We start from the raw sequence: 19,787 nt of genomic DNA on the forward strand, positions 1-19,787 counted from the left end.
TTCCAGTTTCTTTCGGTTTTAAAACCTTCTTGTGAAGTTGCCTGTGAACTTTCTGAACACCTCAATTCCCATATGTAATCTTGAAAAGTTAGTATATGATTAAAATTTAATTTTAAATCTCACATTAAAAGAGAATGAAAGACATGAGACAGATTACGTTTACACAAAGATTTCCTCTGTTTAGATTGGTAGCCACCACCAATAGGCTTCAAAAATCGCATTTTTGCCAAGTTACTTCTGGCAAGAAGACGCTTTTGGAGGGACTATCAGAAAAGAACTAGAACTGCAAAACTTTTTAGTATTTTAGTTTGTTCTCAAATATCTGGCTTATGGCCACTTGGCAGCTATATCAAGCATTTCTATGTCTATATAACATGAAATATGCAACTAGTTAATTTTTTGTAAAATAATTTGAGGATCAGCCTTTTGGTGATTAATGCCAGCTAATAAAGATATGCATTTAAGAAATGCTTATTTGTAGATGCAAATATTAATTTGTACTCTTAGGAAAGGTATTCAGTTTATTTAAAACACATATTGCTATCTAGGTTTACTGTTTTACTTTTCAAAAAGAAATTCACTTTCAGAGGTTGCATTGGTCTTAAAAGATCACTCTTCTTTTCATGAAAACTAAATTTTTGTGTATTTTCAGATAACTAGGTTTAGGTTACTGCTGATATCACTACTTTGCTGCTCCTTATATCGCTTCTGTATTAAAAGGAGCAAAGCAAATATTCTACCCAACAAAGATTTGGAAGTAGAGTTGTTGTTTTTTCTGTAATAGATTCTACTAACCATAACTCTCTTTACTACTCTGATGCACTTGACAATTTGGCATGGTTGTTTAGGCAGGGGGAGGAGGTATAGGTGATGATGACCCTTCTGCTTGCTCAGTAAACCCAGAATGTTCTGCTCAGTTGATCTTGCAAGGATTCCAATTCTATTTGATTCTGCTCTGATCGACTGCTAATTGTAACGCCTAAGTATGTGCCACAGTATTGTCTGGGAATTTCTGAATAGTTGTAATTACCAAGTATTGAAAAAAGAATTATAAAACTGGTTCATGTTTCCAGAGGTGAAAATTGTCTTTCAAAAACTCTAATTACTCTGCCTCAGTTTCTCAATCAAAAAAAAAAAAGGAAAACAAAGCTAGTGTTGTTTTATAAGTCAATGTGGCATTTTGGGAATAAAGACAAAATCTACCTGAGAAATGTATAGGTAAAGGGCTGCATTTTTATTTATAAGAAAAAGTAAATAACCATTTGTCTATTTTTTACACTGAATTACTCTTTGTATTCATCAGAAGACAAATGCAGTTATAAAGTGGGAGCATATTTCCACTTAACACTAAGCATTGAATTCGTGCTTATAATGAACACCTACCTATAAGGTATGTGTATTAAGTTTTATTTGTTTATATAAAATATTTTTTATTGGTATCTTTTGTATCTTCATAGAAAAACTCCCACACTCATTAAATAGCTGTCCATTATGATATCTTTGAGAGAAGACGGCTGTATCTTGGCCTCCCCACTGAGGGAAGTCTCATTATAGTTTGTCTCTTTATGGTTTCAAAATGCTGGCCTCACATGCTTAACTCATTAATGAGACTGGATAATGGCTGGTTTGTCGCACTGAAGCCACACAGAGTTAAAAGAATGTTGCAGTTTAATCCATTGGCACGGGAACTACATTTGTAAAGCCCTTGCCCACTTGAGAAGAGATGGATAGAAAAGAGTTTTTTTTTCCAAATTCATTTCATTTGTAGCTCTTTGATTTTGATTTCTCTTCCTACTATTTGTATTCTTAAGGATAAGAGAAAGGAGTTTAATAAAAACCAAAAGTGTTTTGATAGTCAAAGTGAGGTGTCTTCTTTTGTTTAAAGTATTTTTGGTTTCTTAGATCACAGAGGATATTTTCTTCACATATTTTCTTCATAAAGGGTGGATTGTTTCGTGGCTAACCTGATTTGACCAGAGTGCACTGCCTGGTGGCAAGTGTTAAACCTCTTATTTTAAGCTAAACAAGATTACTGTGAAGGCCGGCATTCAGGGACTCGCTTTCAGTGTAATGGGGTAGGGTCTGTGGCACACCCCTTGTGGTTCCAGTAATTGAACTCTTTGGGTGCCTCAGTTTCTATGAGGTAGCTCTAGAAGGAGCCTGCCATGGTATGCAAGGAATTACTAACTGTTAGTTCAATGAGGACGAGTGGGTCACTATGCCAACAAAAGCACCGTAATAACGGGTTTAGAAGCTTCCTTTCCTCCATACTTCACTCTTTTGGGGGGTGTTAGAGTAGGTATACGACAAATGCTATAGAGTGTCAGACAAAAATCAAACAGGATTTGAAATCACTATGTCATCTTTCATACAATACATATATGCAACTGTGGTCATTTAACCTGAATTTTACTTCATTCTATGTTCCATCTTTTTTGGATTAATTTAGACAGCAGTTAAAATGTTAATATGCACTTAACATTGGCATTAATACAGTAATCCCTCTGTATGCAAGGAAGATTGGTTCCAGGACTCTCGAGGATACGAAAATCCATGCAAGCTCAAGTCACTTACATAAAACTAGAGGCCCAGTGCACAAAAATTGTGCACTTGGGGGGATGGGTTCCTCAGCCCGGCCTGTGCCCTCTCGCAGTCTGGGACCCCTCAGGGGATGACCACCTGCTGGCTTAGGCTCGCTCCCCGGGGGATTGGGCCTAAGCTGGCAATCAGACATCCCTCTGGCAGCCCGGGAGCCCTCGAGGGATGTCCACTTGCCAGCGGGGAGCAGGCCTAAGCTGCAGTTGGACATCCTTAGCGCTGCTGAGGAGGTGGGAGAGGCTCCCACCACCACTGCTGTACTGGCAGCCTGGCTTGTGGCTGAGCAGAGCTCCCCCTGTGGGAGCACACTGACCACCAGGGGGTAGCTCCTGCATTGAGCGTCTGCCCCCTGGTGATCAGTGTGTGTCATAGTGACCAGTCATTCCCAGTCTTTCTGCTGTTAGGGTCAGTTTACATATTACCCTTTTATTATATAGGATAGAGGCCTGGTGCATGGGTCGGGGCTGGCTGGTTTGCCCTGAAGGGTGTGCCGGATCAGGGTGGGGGTCCCGCTGGGGTGCCTGGCCAGCCTGGGTGAGGGGCTGATGGGTGTTTGCAGGCTGGTCACACCCCCTTCAGGGTGGAGGTCCTCGCTGGGGTGCCTGGCCAGCCTGGATGAGGGGCTGATGGCTGTTTGCAGGCTGGTCAAGCACCCCCCAGTGAGGACCCTCACCCCATGGAGGTTTGGCCAGCCTGGGTGAGGGGCTGATGGCTGTTTTCAGGCTGGCCACACCCCCTTTAGGGTGGGGGGTCCCCACTGGGGTGCCTGGCCAGTCTGGGTGAGGGGCTGAGGGCTGTTTTCAGGCTGGCCAAGCCCCCCAGCGATGGAAGCTCCCAGCCTCTCCTTTTCTTCTTTTTCTTTTTTTATTCTGGGATTTATTTACCTTCTATAATCAAACTTTGTAGCCTTGAGAGGAGCTCAGAGCTGGCCAGGGTGGGCCGGAGGGAAGCTTGGCTTCCTCCATCGCCAGGGGCAATGCAAGCCTCCTGCTTGCTCCAGCTCTGTGGCCACGGCCGGCTGAAAGCAGGTATCTGGGGTTTATTTACCTTCTATAATTGAAACTTCGTTGCTTTGAGTGGAGCTCAGAGCCGGCCACAGCAGGCGGGAAGCTTGGCTTCCTCCATCATTGGGGCAACCAAGCCTCCTGCTCACTCCAGCTCCGTGGCTGCTGGCCACCATCTTGGTTGGGTTAATTTGCATATAGTCACTCTGATTGGTGGGTGTGGCTTAAGGCATAGCGAAGGTAGTCAATTTGCATGCTTGTCTTTTATTAGTGTAGATGGACATAACCTGTATTTGCCTCTAGGCTACACAGGGTATGCTACCTCTCACTTCATTTGCATGGATTCAGCTTAGTGCCTGACACATGGAAAATTCAAGTTTTGCCTTTTTGGAACATTTGGGATTTTTTTCCTGAAATTTTAGATACGTGGTTGGTTGAATCTGAGGCTGTATAAAACCATGCATACAGAGGATTGACTGTATTTTTGGCTCGAAGCTTTCTGATATTGATCTATTGAAGCCCATCTACTTAATTTTATTTGCTTTCAAACATTTTTATTTTGCTAACAACAATTCTTTAAATGGTTTTATTTTCTAGAATAGTTTTAGGTTTACAGAAAAACAGAGTTCCTATATACTTCACACCCAGTTTCCCCTGTTACTGCCATATTACATTAGTATAGTATATATAATTAATTAACCAATGCGGATACATTATTATTAACCAAAGGTCATAGTTCACTCAGATTTCCATCATTGTTACCTAATGTTCCTTTTCTGTTCCAAGGTGCCATCTGGAATAGCACATTCCACTTCTTTGTCTTGTTTCCTTAGGCTCCCCCTCGTGTGACAGTTCCTCAGACTTTGTTTTTACAACCTTCACACTTTTAAGGATTTCTAGTTAGCTGTTTTGTGAAATGTTCTCCATTGGAATTTGCCAGATGTTTTTCTCATGATTACATTTTCATGCATTTTGAGAGGAAGAAGACAGATATAATGATAATACCAACGGTACCCAATATCAACCTGACTTATCATGTTAATGTGGACCTTGCCATGGGGCCTGAGGTAGTGTTTTTCATGTTTCTCCACCATAGAGTTAATCCCGCCCACTTCCGTCCTTCCACACTGTGTTCTTTGGAAGGAAGTCAGAACTCATGACCCACATTGATAGAGTGGGGAATTATGCTTTTCCTCTTTGAGGGTGGAGTATGTATGTCAATTATTTGAAAGTCTGTAGGGACATTTGTCTCTTCACTCTCATGTATTTACTTTTTGAATCATTTCTTGGTATGGACTTTATGGGTATTTATTTTATACACTGGGCTATAATTTAATACCGCTTTACTTATTTTATTGCTCAAATTGTTCCAGCTTTTGCCATTGGGAGCTCTTTAAATATAATCCCGTGTCCATTTGACACTGTGTGTGTGTGTTTTGAGTAATTTCTCACTTTCTTGCTCATCTTGTGTATTTCCTGCCCTAGTCCTGAAATCAGTTCATTTCTTCAAAGAACCCTAGTTATTTTTATTGGAAAATGGTATTAAAAATTAAGGTGCGGACACTAGGTAACACCATTGACAGAGTAAATAAAACAAATGTTTAAGTAAAATTCAGAAGAACCTCAAGTATGAATAAGTAAAAGAAGAATACACAGTCATCTTAGGTTCTCTTTAATTTACATTTGTTTAATATTCTAAATGTTCATTTTTTTTACCAACATTTAGCTAAGTATCATGTATGAATGAAGATTATGAGGAATTTTAAGTAGGCTAATAGTTGTGATTGTAACTGAAATAAGAAGAAAATACACTATTGTTTTCAATGACCTTTTACTACCAAATCAATACAAATATGTTTGATTTTAAACTTTGGGTAAGTAACACATGTCAGTTATAATGTCAGATACATGAATACGCTTTGACACTCTTTGGATTTTGAATTAACCATAATCCCCCTTGAGGAAAACCTTGTTGGTAAATGATAATCTGATTTTTAAAAATCTAAATTTTCATCAGTGAAATTATATCTATAACTGATTTGTTAAGCTGTTTTGTTTATCTGGGCATGTACAAATGCTTTCTGATAGATCTTAGAACTCACCATAAAGTATTATGGTGTATTACAGAGTCATCTTGAATAAATGATTCTTTATAATAGAAAGTGTTGAATAAATTTCTCAGTATTGTACCATGCTTCCTATGCCCTAAATCTTGAAATTTGTTCCTTACAGAGACTGGAGATATCTGTCCATTGAACCTCTTTATGTAGTTTGATATACCAAACATTAAAATTATTTTATCTTGTGTGTTAGTTGATGTGAAAAAGAGTTTCTAATCTTATATAGTGGGTAATTATTAATAGAGAAACCTATTTTTCCATTGAAGGGAAACAGAAGTACCCTGACAACTTTATTATGGCACAACTTTGATTAATCACATGAATATGTGCTAAGAACAATTACTAATTATCCTTTAGCCATGCACTACTTCTTGTCACAAATTCAGTAAAATATGCTTTTATATTCATGTTTTGGAGTGAGTCTCTGATGAGAACTGTTTTGGAAAAGGAGGACAGCAAAGAGGAAGCCTATATTATTGATATGAGGAAAGCCTATGACGTCAGTGATGAATGATGGCTACAAAATAAAAGATACTGGATTTTTGTTATGTCTGGATAGCCTTTTCTCTCAGTTGTTCTTAAAACTTTCAGATACTGATTTTTATCGACTTTATTATTATTATAACTCTATTATCATTGCCAAGGGCTTAATTTGGAATTAAATGAGCCTATTGCTTAAGTAATTTCTTTTTATTAGTTTGCCAAAAAGTGAGTCTCATGATGGTTTTCATACTCTACACCAGAATGTTTACATTTTTCTTTCATCGAGTCTAAAATATTTATTTTCAGTTTCTTTTATGCCCCAGAAAATATGAGATGGAATACAATATTGAAGTTGCCAGCATGCATGGCAGTTTTTCTTGAGTGATAGGGGAGTTGTTATAGTTGATTTTCATTTTTCTCTTGCGTTCTTTCTTTTGTCAAAGACTCCCATAGAAGGAAGTAATTTACTACAGGCTCCTTCAAAGGCATCACCACTAATTAACATGGCAGGGTCTTCTCAGCAGCCTTGACTTCATCTTTCAGGTGATGTGTGGGAAAGATTTTGATGTTTTAGGATAAATGTCACATTATTAGCTGATTAACTAATAAGTAGTTTTTTTTTTAATTTCTGTAGTGTACCCAAAGACTAGAAATAAAATTGTCAACCATGAACATTATATTCTTAGCTGATTTCCATCCTATGCTTTTTCTGTTTCTGACAGTTCCAGAAAAATCTCTCTAAAATTTTGTAATTTTGTAACTTAGAAATTCACACATGAAACCTATATGTGCATATTGACCAATGCCACCCCAATGAAATGTAATTTTAAAAAAAGAAAGATACAGTTTTTGTTTTATTTTCAACAAAATGGAGATTAGGGCTGATTTCCCTTTTTATATAAAAGAAGAACTTTTAAAAGGATGAAAAGCATATTTAAACATCTAGAGAAATTTGATTTTCATAAAGCCAGTTTATGTCTATTTGTATTTATTTATGATATTTTGTAAAAAAAAGTATCTTTTTCCTCTCAGTTGCATTATATATTCAAAAGATATGGATATACCATGGTTTATTTTCATATTGCTCTATTGAAATTTTTAGCTATTTTCTTATTTTTGCATTTATAAACAGTGATGAATTAGATGTCCTTATATTTAGATCTAAGAGAGATTTTCTTTTTAAAGAATAGGTAACTAAGTCCAGATTATCAAATAGTAGGGGATACAAAGTATTAATTTTTCTAAATAGTTCCAATTTTCTCACCAAAACTATACAATTTTCTCACCAAAACTATACAATTTATATTTACCCAATATTTACCCAAAGTCACTCAGTGACTTTTATATCCAATTTTTTCCATTTCTCTTTTTTTCCCCACTTAGATTCATGTGAAATATACTTTTTCAGTTTGGTTTTCATTTTTATTGCTGAAGGAAATTGAACATTTTTCAAATGTTTTTGCCTTTTCCTTAATTTCCTCTCTGGATTATGTGCTTTTTGTGATTCATATTTAGAAGACTATTTCCTGCCCCCCCCCCACCCCCCCACCCCGGGAAAAAATCCTCTGTCTTCTGTATAGTGCAACAACACTTAAATATTTCAACCTTGAGTTCTACTTATTACAATGATCTCAGTTCCTTTGTAGCCTGACCTTCATGATGCTCACCACTCCATTATACTAATTCAATTTTGCCCTGCACTTGGGAGAAAACGTTATGTTTCATTATGGTTTATTCATTTAGATTGAGGAAGATAAGCTTTAAAACTTTGTGAAATGAAAGCCATGGGCCAACAGTATTTTTAGTACCACTAAGAATTAGACTTGTACGAATATGCAGTGATTCTCAACTTCAGCTGCATTAGAATCAATCCCCTATGGAGAATTTAGTTAGACCAAGGCACTGGTATTTTTAAAAGCTCACAATTGATATGGATGGTCCTTCAGGTTTGAAAATTGTCCTTTAAGTCCCTATGGTTCTTTTCCTCATGATGTGTTTTTCTGGAATAGGATATATGAAGCTCCAAGAACACAAGGTCTTTAGTTACACTTTGAAAATGGACTTCTGGTACAAATGCAAAATTGAATTATTTTCAAGTTCAGTCTTCTTTATTCATGATATATTTTCTCATTTATTTTTGCCAAATGATATGTTTCTCCTTTCTAGAATCTAAGACTACTCAATTATGTCCTTGATCCATCAGGTTATTTACAACTTTTAACATTTGGTTTTGTGTGTTTTAATTTTTCTCCTATAATCCAGAAATTTTAAGCTTTTTGTTGTGTAGAATTTCAGAGGAGCCAAGGTAATGGTTTGTAAAAGTTACTTTTAGATGATAAAGAGGCTTTGAATAATTTCATTTTTCTAGCAGAGACCTGAAATTTAAAGATGCGTGATGACTGAACATATTACTCCCCTGCCATTAAAAATTCCAAATAGCATTACAAAAGTTAATTTTGAGCAGAGGTCTGCCACAGAAGTTTTCATTTTTATTTAAATATGTTTATTGATTTCAGAAAGAATGGGAGAGGGGGAGAGAGAGAGAAACATCAATGATGAGAATCATCGATGGGCTGCCTCCTGCACACCCCCTACTGGGGATTGAGCCTCCAACCCAGGCATGTGCCCCAGGCCAGAATAGATCCCGTAACCCTTCAGTCCACAGGCCGATGCTCTATCCACTGAGCCAAACCAGCCAGGTCCACCAAAGAAGTTTTTAAAACACTGAGACAGTTAATTCTATGAATTTAGCATTATTGTGATTTGATATAAACCAACAATCCCACCTCTTAAAATTTCCATTTGTTGTTTCTAATTTTTCTTATTCTGAATTTTTAACTTCTAACCTCATCTCCCTTTACTCCTTGTCTTTTATACCCAGAATTACCCCTTTTTAAATACCTAAAATACTGTTCAAAATAATTTTGAAATATAAAAGTGGACATACCATCAAGAAAACTGCTCAATGAATTATAAACATTGTTTTGTAGAGCTAAAAACTTCTAAGGTGTTAGAATAAGCTCCCATTAATGATTTTAAAATTTGGGAACACTATCATCTGTGTTGGAAAGGGTTAGATTACCAGTTAGGAGGAGTCTAATCTGATAATCCAAGTCTTGGCATTTTGAACTAGAGTGATGACAGAAGAGATGGAGGGAAATGGACACATCAGGATATATTTTGAAGTGAAAGTGAGAGGACTAGGTGTAATGCATGGAATGTAGAGGGAAGGATAGAGGTTGTAAAGAAGAAACTGCTTATATAGTATTACCATCATCTCAGGTGTAATGACTGGAGAGGAACTGTTTCATTGGAGAAGGTAGGAAGTCAAGTTGTATATTGGACATTTTGAATTGAGGTACCTAAGTGTATATGCTCAACATACAATTGAATAAAGGACTATGGAGGTGAAGGGAGATGCAGATGGAGTTATTAGGAAATATTAATAATTTTAAAATCATAAATCTTGCTGAGATCATTAGGTTCAGAGTGGAGATAGAGCAGATAGGACCAGTTATGTGGCTTCTAGCAGTGAGAGAGGTGAATGAGAAGTGTCTGGGAAGGACAGTGTAGTAGCAGTTGCTTATAATATAGCATGGTTATAATGGAATTGTGCATGCTCAAGATATATTGCTCTTTGTGGATTGTTTTTTAATTGAGATATAATTGATAATAGACATTATATTAGTTTTAGGTGTACAAAACAATAATTTGATGTATGTTTATATTGTGAAATGATTACCACAAGAAAGTCAAGTTTTGTAACACATAGTTACAAAAATTTTATTTTTTTATTGTGATGGGAACTTTTAAGGTCTGCTCTATTATCAGCTGTCAAATATACAATAATACAGCATTGTTAACTGTAATCACCACACTATACATTACATCCTCAGACTTATTTATCTTATAACTGGAACTTGTACCTTTTGACCACCTTTGCCATTTGGCCATTTACATCCCTCCCCCATCTCTGCCACCCATCAATTTGTTCTCTGACTATGTGAGTTTGTGGGGTTTTGTTTAGATTCTGCCTGTGAGATAATACAGTATTTTTCTTCCTCTGTCTGACTGATTTCTCTTAGCATGATGCCCTTAAAGTATATTCATGTTGTGGCAAATGGCAGAGTTTCCTTATTTTTATAGCTGGGTAATATTCCATTTGATACATATATACATATATATATATATATTACATTTTCTTTATTCATTCATCTATCGATACACACTTGAGATGGTCTGCTCACACTTGTTTTGGCTGCTATAAATAATACTGCAGTGAACATGGGGATGCGAGATATCTTTTTGACATAGTAATTTCAGTTTCTTCAGATAAATAACTAGAAGTGGAATTGCTGGATCATATGGTAATTCAATTATAATGAGGCATATTTCCGTGTTTATTTTCCATAGTGGGTGCACCAATTTATATTTCCACCAAACTGTACATAAGGTTTCCCCTTCCTCCACATCCTCATCAACACTTGTTATTTCTTATCTTTTTGATAATAGCCGTTGTGAAATGTGTGAGGTAATATCTGGTTGTGGTTTTGATTTGCATTTCTCTGATGATTAGTGATGTTGAGCATCTTTTCATGTACCTATTGGCCATCTATTATATCTTTTTTTGGAAAAATGTCTATTCAGTTTTGTAATTGTATTTGTTTTTTTTCTTTGAGTTGTATGAATTATGTATATATTTTGGATATTAATGTATTATTTGCAAATATTTTCTTCATTTCAGGACTTAGATTGTTTGAGGTCACTAAATTCTTATTCATATTGAAAGAGTTTGCCACAATATTCTCATTAATAAGGATGTCCTTTTGCCTTCATCTCACGATTTTATTTCTCATAAAATAAGTTTGTTTTAAAGTCATTGTATTCCTAAAAAGTGGTCATCAACGTGAAAAACTTCACATTCGTGAGGAGTGTTGTTAAATGGTTGATGTCACTGATGCCAGTGGCAGCCTGGGGTACAGGTGAAAGCCTGGTTTATAAATTCTGCAAGGATATTCAAGACAATGAAGTCAGGACTGGCATAGACATGGCGAAATGCTATTCCTACTTTCGAGCTGAATGGAATCCTGTTCTCCCCATATTTTTTTTTTTTTGTCATGACTGTTCTTTGTTTTTCCCCAGTATCTGAATTATAAAATGAAAGAACTCAGTTATTAGATGCCTACTAAGAATGCTAAGTACTTTCATATTGTTGTCTTATTTTGACCTGATGCTAATCCCAAGAAGGAAATATATACAACTCATTTTGTAGAGGTCAAGACATTGAAGCTTTGGTTATTGGTCCGTTAGAAAAGGAAGGAGAAGAAAAACTACTCACCAAAAGTTATATACAAAGTAGGATTCCACAGTCAATTTTTTTAGGTTAAAATTTTCCTAAACATGTTTAAAAGGGAGGTGGGTGAAGTCATATATTTAAGACATAATGCTGTGTTAACTGTCCATTTAAAAATGTATTTCATCTCTAATGTTAAGTGAAGTGTCACCATGCTGTATTGATGATCATCTTAATTTTTCCCCCCCTCTCTTTTGGTTTCAGGGGAAGAATTTGTCTCTTTTCCTCAGCATGAGTTTGTTAACTCTCTGGGGGACTTCCCTTTTGGGTGCCCGTTTATACTGGATGGGAAACAAACCACCGAGCTTTTCCAACTCTGACAACCCAGCTGCTGATTCTGATAGTCTCCTGGCTCGCACACTCACCTTCTTCTACTTGCCAACCAAGAACCTCTGGCTGTTACTCTGCCCTGATACCCTCAGTTTTGATTGGTCAATGGATGCCGTGCCTCTGCTCAAAACAATTTGTGACTGGAGAAACCTACACACTGTGGCCTTCTATATTGGACTCCTCCTTCTTGCCTACTGTGGTTTAAAGAGCCCAAGCGTGGAAAGCGAATACTATGGGAAATTTGTAACAAATGGCAAGCAGAATGCAAATGGACATAGCTGCCATTCAGATGTGGAGTACCGGAACTCAGAGATTAAGCCCAGCTTTGCATCCAAAGTAGAAAATGGCATTAAAAATAATGTACCACAGACAACACCACTTCCTTCTACAGAGAACATTGTTGTACTGTCTTTATCTTTGTTAATCATACCCTTTGTTCCTGCCACGAACCTGTTTTTCTATGTCGGCTTTGTAATTGCAGAGCGAGTATTGTATATTCCTAGCATGGGCTTCTGCCTCCTCATTACAGTGGGTGCCAGAGCCCTTTATGTCAGAGTCCAGAAGCGGTTTCTCAAGAGCTTGATTTTTTATGCTACAGCTACATTAATTGTTTTCTATGGACTCAAGACTGCAATCAGGAATGGAGACTGGCAGAACGAGGAAATGCTGTATAGGTCAGGGATAAAAGTAAACCCAGCTAAAGGTAATAATTTATTTTATGCTTTTACCTAGACAGTTTACTCTTTCTGCCTTCTTATATCTATGCTTCTTGCCTTAAAACACAGCATTAAGGATGAAGAGGTCCTTTTATGCAATGCCCATTTTTTTTATCTTTTAAGAGTTGAGCAGTGCACTTTAGAGACATATCAGTGTTCCATATTTGGAATAGGGAAGTATTTTTCCAAGCCCTTGGCTACATTTGTCCAGAGCAGTGGTTCTAAACCTTGGCTGCACATTAGAATCACCTGGGAATCTTTTTAAAATCCTGATTTCTGGGCCTCATCCTTCGGAAATTCTGTTTCTTTGTTACTAATGTTGTGGCCCCACCCCATAACAAAGACACAGAATTTCCGGAGGATGATTCCCAGGTGATTCTAATGTGCAGCCAAGGTTGAGAACCACTGGTCCAGAGGAATTAGAACTCTTGTTATGTAAAAATATCGACTACCATAAGATTTTAGAAAAATTTTAAAGTACTGATGGACGTCACCTCTTTCAGCGTGTAATAAAAGTCAGGTTAAAACAGTTCAGTACACTTGCGCTCTTCTGTTTTGTAAGCATCACCTGAGCAAACACCACAAGAATGACACTGACACACTTAGCAGATTTGGAGGTAAGTCTCCCTCTGAACCTCGGAACTGTGTCTGTAGGTGTCAGTGCTTACGCATGCAAGCGTGAGTTATCCTTAGCATTGCAGAGGCCAAATAACTGGGGTGCTGCCAAGTAGTGAGCACATTCTTATTTGAGTTCTTAAGTCACTTGGGGAAATAAACTTTTCACTGTACCATGTAAAGATTGATCATATTTTTTTTTATTGGTTTTGATTTAGAAAGTTATTTTAGCAAACCTCAGGATCTGTAAGTGAATAGTCAAAAGCTGTTACAAAGGATTTCTCTGGTTTTAGTCAATTAAATGGTTATGGAAGCTTGAAAACAACTGAATGAAAATAAGTTTACATTTTAAGTGCAGAAATATAGTAAATAGTGCCAAATACTCTTGTTCTTCATAATCCATTTTTTAGTTATGTATCCTTTGGCAGCGGTTCTCAACCTGTGTGTCGCGACCCCTTTGGGGGTCGAATGACCCTTTCACAGGGGTCGCCTAAGACCATCGGAAAACACATATATAATTACATATTGTTTTTGTGATTAATCACTATGCTTTAATTATGTTCAATTTGTAACAATGAAATTGGGGGTCACCACAACATGAGGAACTGTATTAAAGGGTTGCGGCATTAGGAAGGTTGAGAACCACTGCTTTAAAGTATGTTTGCTTGCATTTGAACTGGTCGTCTACTTTTCCTAACACAATTCTGTACCAGTATTTAAATATTAAAAGTACAAAACCGTTCCAATTGTATGGAGTGCCCTGCTGATGTATATAAGGATATATACACAATTATCTAGACCAGTGATTTTCAACTTGTTCATGTCATGGCACACGTAAATGAATTGCTAAAATTCTGTGACACAACAAAAAATATCATTTTCCTGATCTGACAAAAAAAAAGGGGTATATGTTTTATTCATTCACATCGGATGGCTATTGCGTTGGCTGTTGTCATTTTTTTATTTGACAGTCTGAGTGAAAAGAGGTCAGTGCCCCTGACTAAATAGTCAGGTATTGCATTAAAAATTATATATATATATATATATATATATATATATATATATATATATATATGATTGATTTCAAAGAGGAAGGGAAAGGAAGAGAGAAATAGAAACATCAGTGATGAGAGAAAATCATTGATCACCGCCTCCTGTAAGCCCCCTACTGTGAATGAGCAACACATGTCTGGAAGCCAAGGAACTAATTGTTGGTACTTATACTGTTTAATAGATTGCAGGAATTTTAAGGTGACTAGAAACTTTATTTTTATTTATTTTTTCGATTATTTCTCTTTTTTTCTCTCAATCCTTCCACCCCCACCAACTCCACCCTGACAGCTGTCTGCCTGCTCTCTATCTATGAGTCTGGCTCTGTTTTGCTTATTAGTTCATTTTGTTTATTAGATCCCACATAAGAGTGAAATCAGTGCATAGCCTATTCTCATGGAAAAAATCTTCACCCTGTGGCTTTTTTAGGTAGTGAGTACTATAGTTTATTGGATGCCTGAACCTACATCTTGCTGTAAAAATCATTGTAATCAGTTCTTACAGAATACTTTTCATTTTTCTTCACTGGTAGATGTAAATATATAAAACAAGGCTGTGCTACCAGCTTATTTTCCTGCTGTTTAAAACAGAAACATAATAAGGAATTATAAGAAAAATATCAGCACATTATTTGCATCCCAGGATTGTTCTGAGGAGTTAAATTTATTGGTTCAGTTTTCAGTTCCTGTAACAAGGAGCCATGATAACAGTGGCTTGACTAAGATAGAAGCCTCATTCTTTCATGCAACAATCTAAGTAAGTGCAGCCCAGCGCTGATAAGATGGCGCCATGGATTTTCAGGGTCCCAGCCCCTTCTCTTTTGTTGCCTTGCCATCTCAGTAGTGTCACCCTGTCCATGTGGTCCAAACTGGCTCATTGTCACATCAGCACTTCAGCTGACAGGAAGAGGGAGAGAAAGGGCAAATGGTGGGTATGCCCTTTGTCTTTATGAGCAGACCTCAGAGATTGTACACCCCATGTTTTGCTCACAGACTATTGGCCTCACCTAGCTGCAGAGAGGGCTGGGGAATGGTATCTGTATTTTGGGAGGGCAAGTACCCAGGCACATTGTCTTACTCTGAAAAAAAAAGGAGGGGCAGGAGTGTCTGTAACAGGCTCCGTCCTGGACTTGGCTGAAAACTCCTAGATGTTTTCCAGCCTTACCTGCTATTACTGTTGACAGTGATGATTATGATTCTGGTGAAGTTATTTTGGTGACATGGTTAAAATATTTGATCATTTGTTCATTTATCCATTTAGTTGGTAAAATAATTATTAAGCATTTTATTGGTTTCCAATATAGTTTTATGTCTTTTTGTTATAGTATTAAGCACTCCGAATACTATTAGTTAAATGAATACACAACTGGCCAGTATTTATGATATCATTTGAGACATTAAAAATTGAATTCCTGACCTAGCTGGTTTGGTTCAGCGGATAGAGCATCGTCCTGTGTGCTGAAGGGTCCCAGGTTCGATTCTGGTCAAGGGCACGAACTTCGGTTGCAAGCTGGATCCCCAGCCCTGGTCAGGGAATGCAGGAAGCAATCAATGGATGTCTCTCTCTCACATTGATGTTTCTCTCTCTGCCTCTCTCCCTTCCTTCCACTATCTCTAAAAATCAATAGAATAATATCCTCAGGTGAGGATTAACCACCTCCTCCAAAATTTTGGATTCCTGAACCCTTACTCCAGCCAACTGTTTTACTTGAAGCCTTTACTATCTCAGTTGATGGCAGCTCCATTTTCCCTGCAGCGTGGTCCACACCTTGGAGTCATCCCTACCTCCACTTTGTCTTTCACATCCTACCTCCATTTCATTAGCAATTCATCTCTGCTGTCTTCAGAATCCCTCCAGATCTTGACCACTTTTCACCACTTCCACTGCTACCATGGCCCGAGCCAACTTCATTTTTCATCGGATTATCATTTGAAGTGTGTGTCCTGATCTCCCTGCCTGTTTTCTTGTCGTTAGTTAGCATGCTGTGGGATGTTTTATTAAAAGTGACCTGATGTGTGGGTAATAGGAACTGAGGTAAATGGGCGTAGGGTGAGGTTTAATTTCAGTCTGGCTAGGAGTTGGGCTGTTATCAGAGGCATCACATTTATCTGGTGTCCTTACTGTTGTCTCTCCTGTTGTCTGTGGGCTTCTCTAAGAACTGAGTCTGTGTTTTGCATCTCTTTTTGCTGTAATCCCCTGTTATTATACTGGAGGCCTGTTGGTAAAGGGAGGGGAGTGTTGTATGGTTTCATAGTTACATTTTTGTGTCTCCTGCTCTGACCTTGCTGCATGTTTATTAGTTTTCTCTATCTCCCCCTCCAGTTGAGAGAGGAAGGCTAGATGGGTCTGGACTGTGAGGAATGCTGCTCAGCAAGGTCTTTCCCCTGAAGAATAGACTTTTGTTGTGGAGACAGATAAGGGCATACAGTAGTCCCTCCTTATCCTAGGCTTCGTTTTATATGTTTTCAGTTACCCATGGTTCACCTTGATCTGAGAATATTATGTAGAAAACTCCAGAAATAAACAATTCTTAAGTTTTGAATTGCTTGCCATTCCAAGTAGTGGGATGGAATCTCATGCCTCCTGCTCCAAGCTGCCTGGGATGTGAATCATTCCTTTGTCCACTGTATCCACGCTTAACAGCATGTCCTTGAGTAATGGCATTTGGTTATAATGTTGATGAGGAAAAAAAAAATCAGTTCCCCACTGTGCCACTGTCTGTGGAATTTGCACCTTCTCCCCATGTCTGCGTGGGCTTTTCTCTGGATTCCTCCCAATAAGGAGACAGAGAGAGAAAGAGAGAGAGACAGAGACACCCCATGCTCACAATTTTTATTGCAATACATTGTTATAATTGTTCTATTTTATTATTAGTTATTGTTCTTAATCTCTTACTGTGCCTAATTTATAAATTAAATTTTATCATAGATATGAACGTATAGGAAAAAACATAGTATGTGTAGTCATGCACCACATAATGAGCTTTCTCTAAATGACAGACTACATATAGACCAGTGACTTAAAAGATTATACCTTGGCTGAAACCTTCCTATTGCTAGAGAGGGAGTAGCTGACATTAAGTCCTAGTGCAAGACATTATTCATGTGTTAGTGGTGATGGTGTAAACTGGTGTAAACTGATGGTGTTGCTGGTGTAAATAAACCTCTTACACTGCCGGTCACATAAAGTATGGTCTAGGCTTGTGTAAGTGAGCTCGGTGTTCTTCTCACAAGATGGAATCGCCTAACGCTGCATTTCTCACAGTGTTTCTTATTGTTAGTGACACATGGCTGTGTAGGGATTGGTATTATCCATGGTGCCAGGTCTCCACTGGGGTCTTGGAACTTATCCTGTGGATAAGGGGGAACTATTGTATTTCAAAAAGTTTATTCTTATGCTCCCTCCTCAGGAGCCAGGAGGGCATCTTAGCTCTTTACATGAGAACCTGGTGGTGTCCATGAAGGCTAAACTCACAGAAGTGTAGAGGCCCCTAAGTCTGCTGTGGCCCCGTGAGTTTCTCCCTCTCACATTCAGCCGCTAGCAACTCCTCACAATTACAAGTTCATTGTTCCCATCAATTTCCATCTCCCACGGCTTCTACTCCAGGTATTTGCATCTCTGCTGTGTTATTTATTTATTTATTATTTATTATTTATTTATTTATTTATTTATTTATTATTTATTTATTTATTATTTATTTATGGCATTGGTTTTATTTATTTATTTATTTATTTAGCTTTTTCTTGGTGAGAGGATGGGAGTGATGACTTCTTTATTTATTTATTTATTTATTATTTATTTATTTATTATTTATTTATGTATGTATGTATGTATGTAGCTAGCTATCCCTTTGTAATTCAAGTCAGACTCTGGTACTAACGGCCTCTGGTCCTCCACTGAGTCCCCATTTGTCTCAGAGTCAAAGCACATCATCCCAGACTGGACCCTATACTTCTATCATCCAGTCCTTGGCCCCTTTCATGTGCCTCCTGTATGCCACGTGAGCGCCTGCCTCAGAGCTTTTGCACCTGTCATTGCTTCTTCCTGGAATGTGTTTCCTGGGATATTCTCTCCTTGGTCTCCCTCACCATCTTGAGGACTGTGGTCAAATGTTACATTATAAGTAAATTGCTGCATTTAAAATTGGCTACCCCTTCCTAGGAAACACTTCTTGTTAGGAAAGGGTAGCCAATTAAATTCCTAACAATTTTAAAATTGCAACTACCTGCCTTTCCCAGCATTCCCTACCTATTCCCATGCTTTTTTTTTTATAACACTTATTATTACTCTTTGACATACTACCTCGTCCATGTGTATGTGTTTGTTGTCTGAATATATGTCCAGCATACACTAGAATGTAAGACACACGAAGGCAGAGATTTTTGCATTTTTAAAATGCCATGTATGTAGCAATTAGGACAGTGCCTGGTGGAGAAAAGGCATTCAGTAATGAATACACTGAATAATAAATGTTAAAGTCATCATCCTTCTCTTTAAAGAGGATTTATAATCTGTTTAGAGATAAGGTGTACATACATAAAGAAGGCAAACATGTAAAATATTAGGCTGTTGCTCTCCTGTGCACTGAGGTGTGCTTTATAACAGGAGGGATAGAATTGGGAGCGGATTCCATGGCTGCCTCTGTGACATATGCTTCCTTTCTGATACAAGGCAAAACTCTTTCAATCCAGGTTTCTTCTTTTTTTTTTAAACCTATTTATAATAATTTTTCTATTGATAATAATTCTGTCTAGCGTTCATTCCTTAGCAATTATGAGATTGGCAGTAATCTTCCTAAAGGCAAATTTTTTTACTTTATTATGTTATTTGAGCCTGGCAAAAGATTAGAAACCCTTTAAAGCCAGTCTTTCCTCAGGTTGTCTGAGAATATAGTTATTTCATTGTTAGTTTTTTTTTCCCCTTCCTTTGAAAGCCTTTGCAAATTTTGGAGTTCTTCAGTCTACCACGTGCTTTAACTGAATATGATTTTAAGCCTCACGAAGCATTATACATGAAGCTGCTGCTTTCAGTAATCGGTACTATAGACAGCTGTCAGTCATTAACTGATTGGATGCAAATGACGATGGGTAAAGCCTGTCTTAGTGACTGTGCCGCTAATTTATGGTTTAAATTGGGATAGCAGAGAAATGATAGCTGATTTGGACTATGTAAACCACAAGTCTCATCTCATTATGTGGTTGATAATGTCAGGAAAATACTAGACATGGTTGATTACTGCAGTTTGCTGATTTCACAATGACTCTTTGCATTTTTGTGCTTAGGAAAGAGGAAATTTTCTCTCATGACTGCTTTAATGAGCAAGCCACATAATATTTAAATGGCCTTTTTTCTGTTTAAACCAACATTTTATAAACCATATTGATTAATATTTGCTTGAAAAAAGCATTTTTAAATTCATTACAAAGTGGCTAAATGTATGATCACCTTTCTTCTTGGCTCCATCTAAATCCCCATGTGTCTTTGGCTCTGTAGAATTTGGCAAAATTGGTTTCTGCTT

General features: G+C 37.5%; 1 protein-coding gene across 5 annotated transcripts in view; it reads left to right on the forward strand.

The window, feature by feature from the left end:
* Positions 1–19,787, forward strand: part of TMTC2 (transmembrane and tetratricopeptide repeat containing 2) — a 391,387-nt gene that overhangs the window by 174,210 nt on the left and 197,390 nt on the right. For all 5 annotated transcript variants that reach the window (XM_006083982.3, XM_023749765.1, XM_023749766.1 and 2 more), the window contains one exon: positions 11,763–12,591. In XM_006083982.3, coding sequence (XP_006084044.1) covers positions 11,763–12,591 — 829 coding nt within the window. The remainder of the gene's footprint in view (positions 1–11,762; positions 12,592–19,787) is intronic.

The sequence above is a fragment of the Myotis lucifugus genome, unplaced genomic scaffold, assembly GCF_000147115.1.
Source record: "Myotis lucifugus unplaced genomic scaffold, Myoluc2.0 scaffold_9, whole genome shotgun sequence".
NCBI lineage: Eukaryota > Metazoa > Chordata > Mammalia > Chiroptera > Vespertilionidae > Myotis > Myotis lucifugus.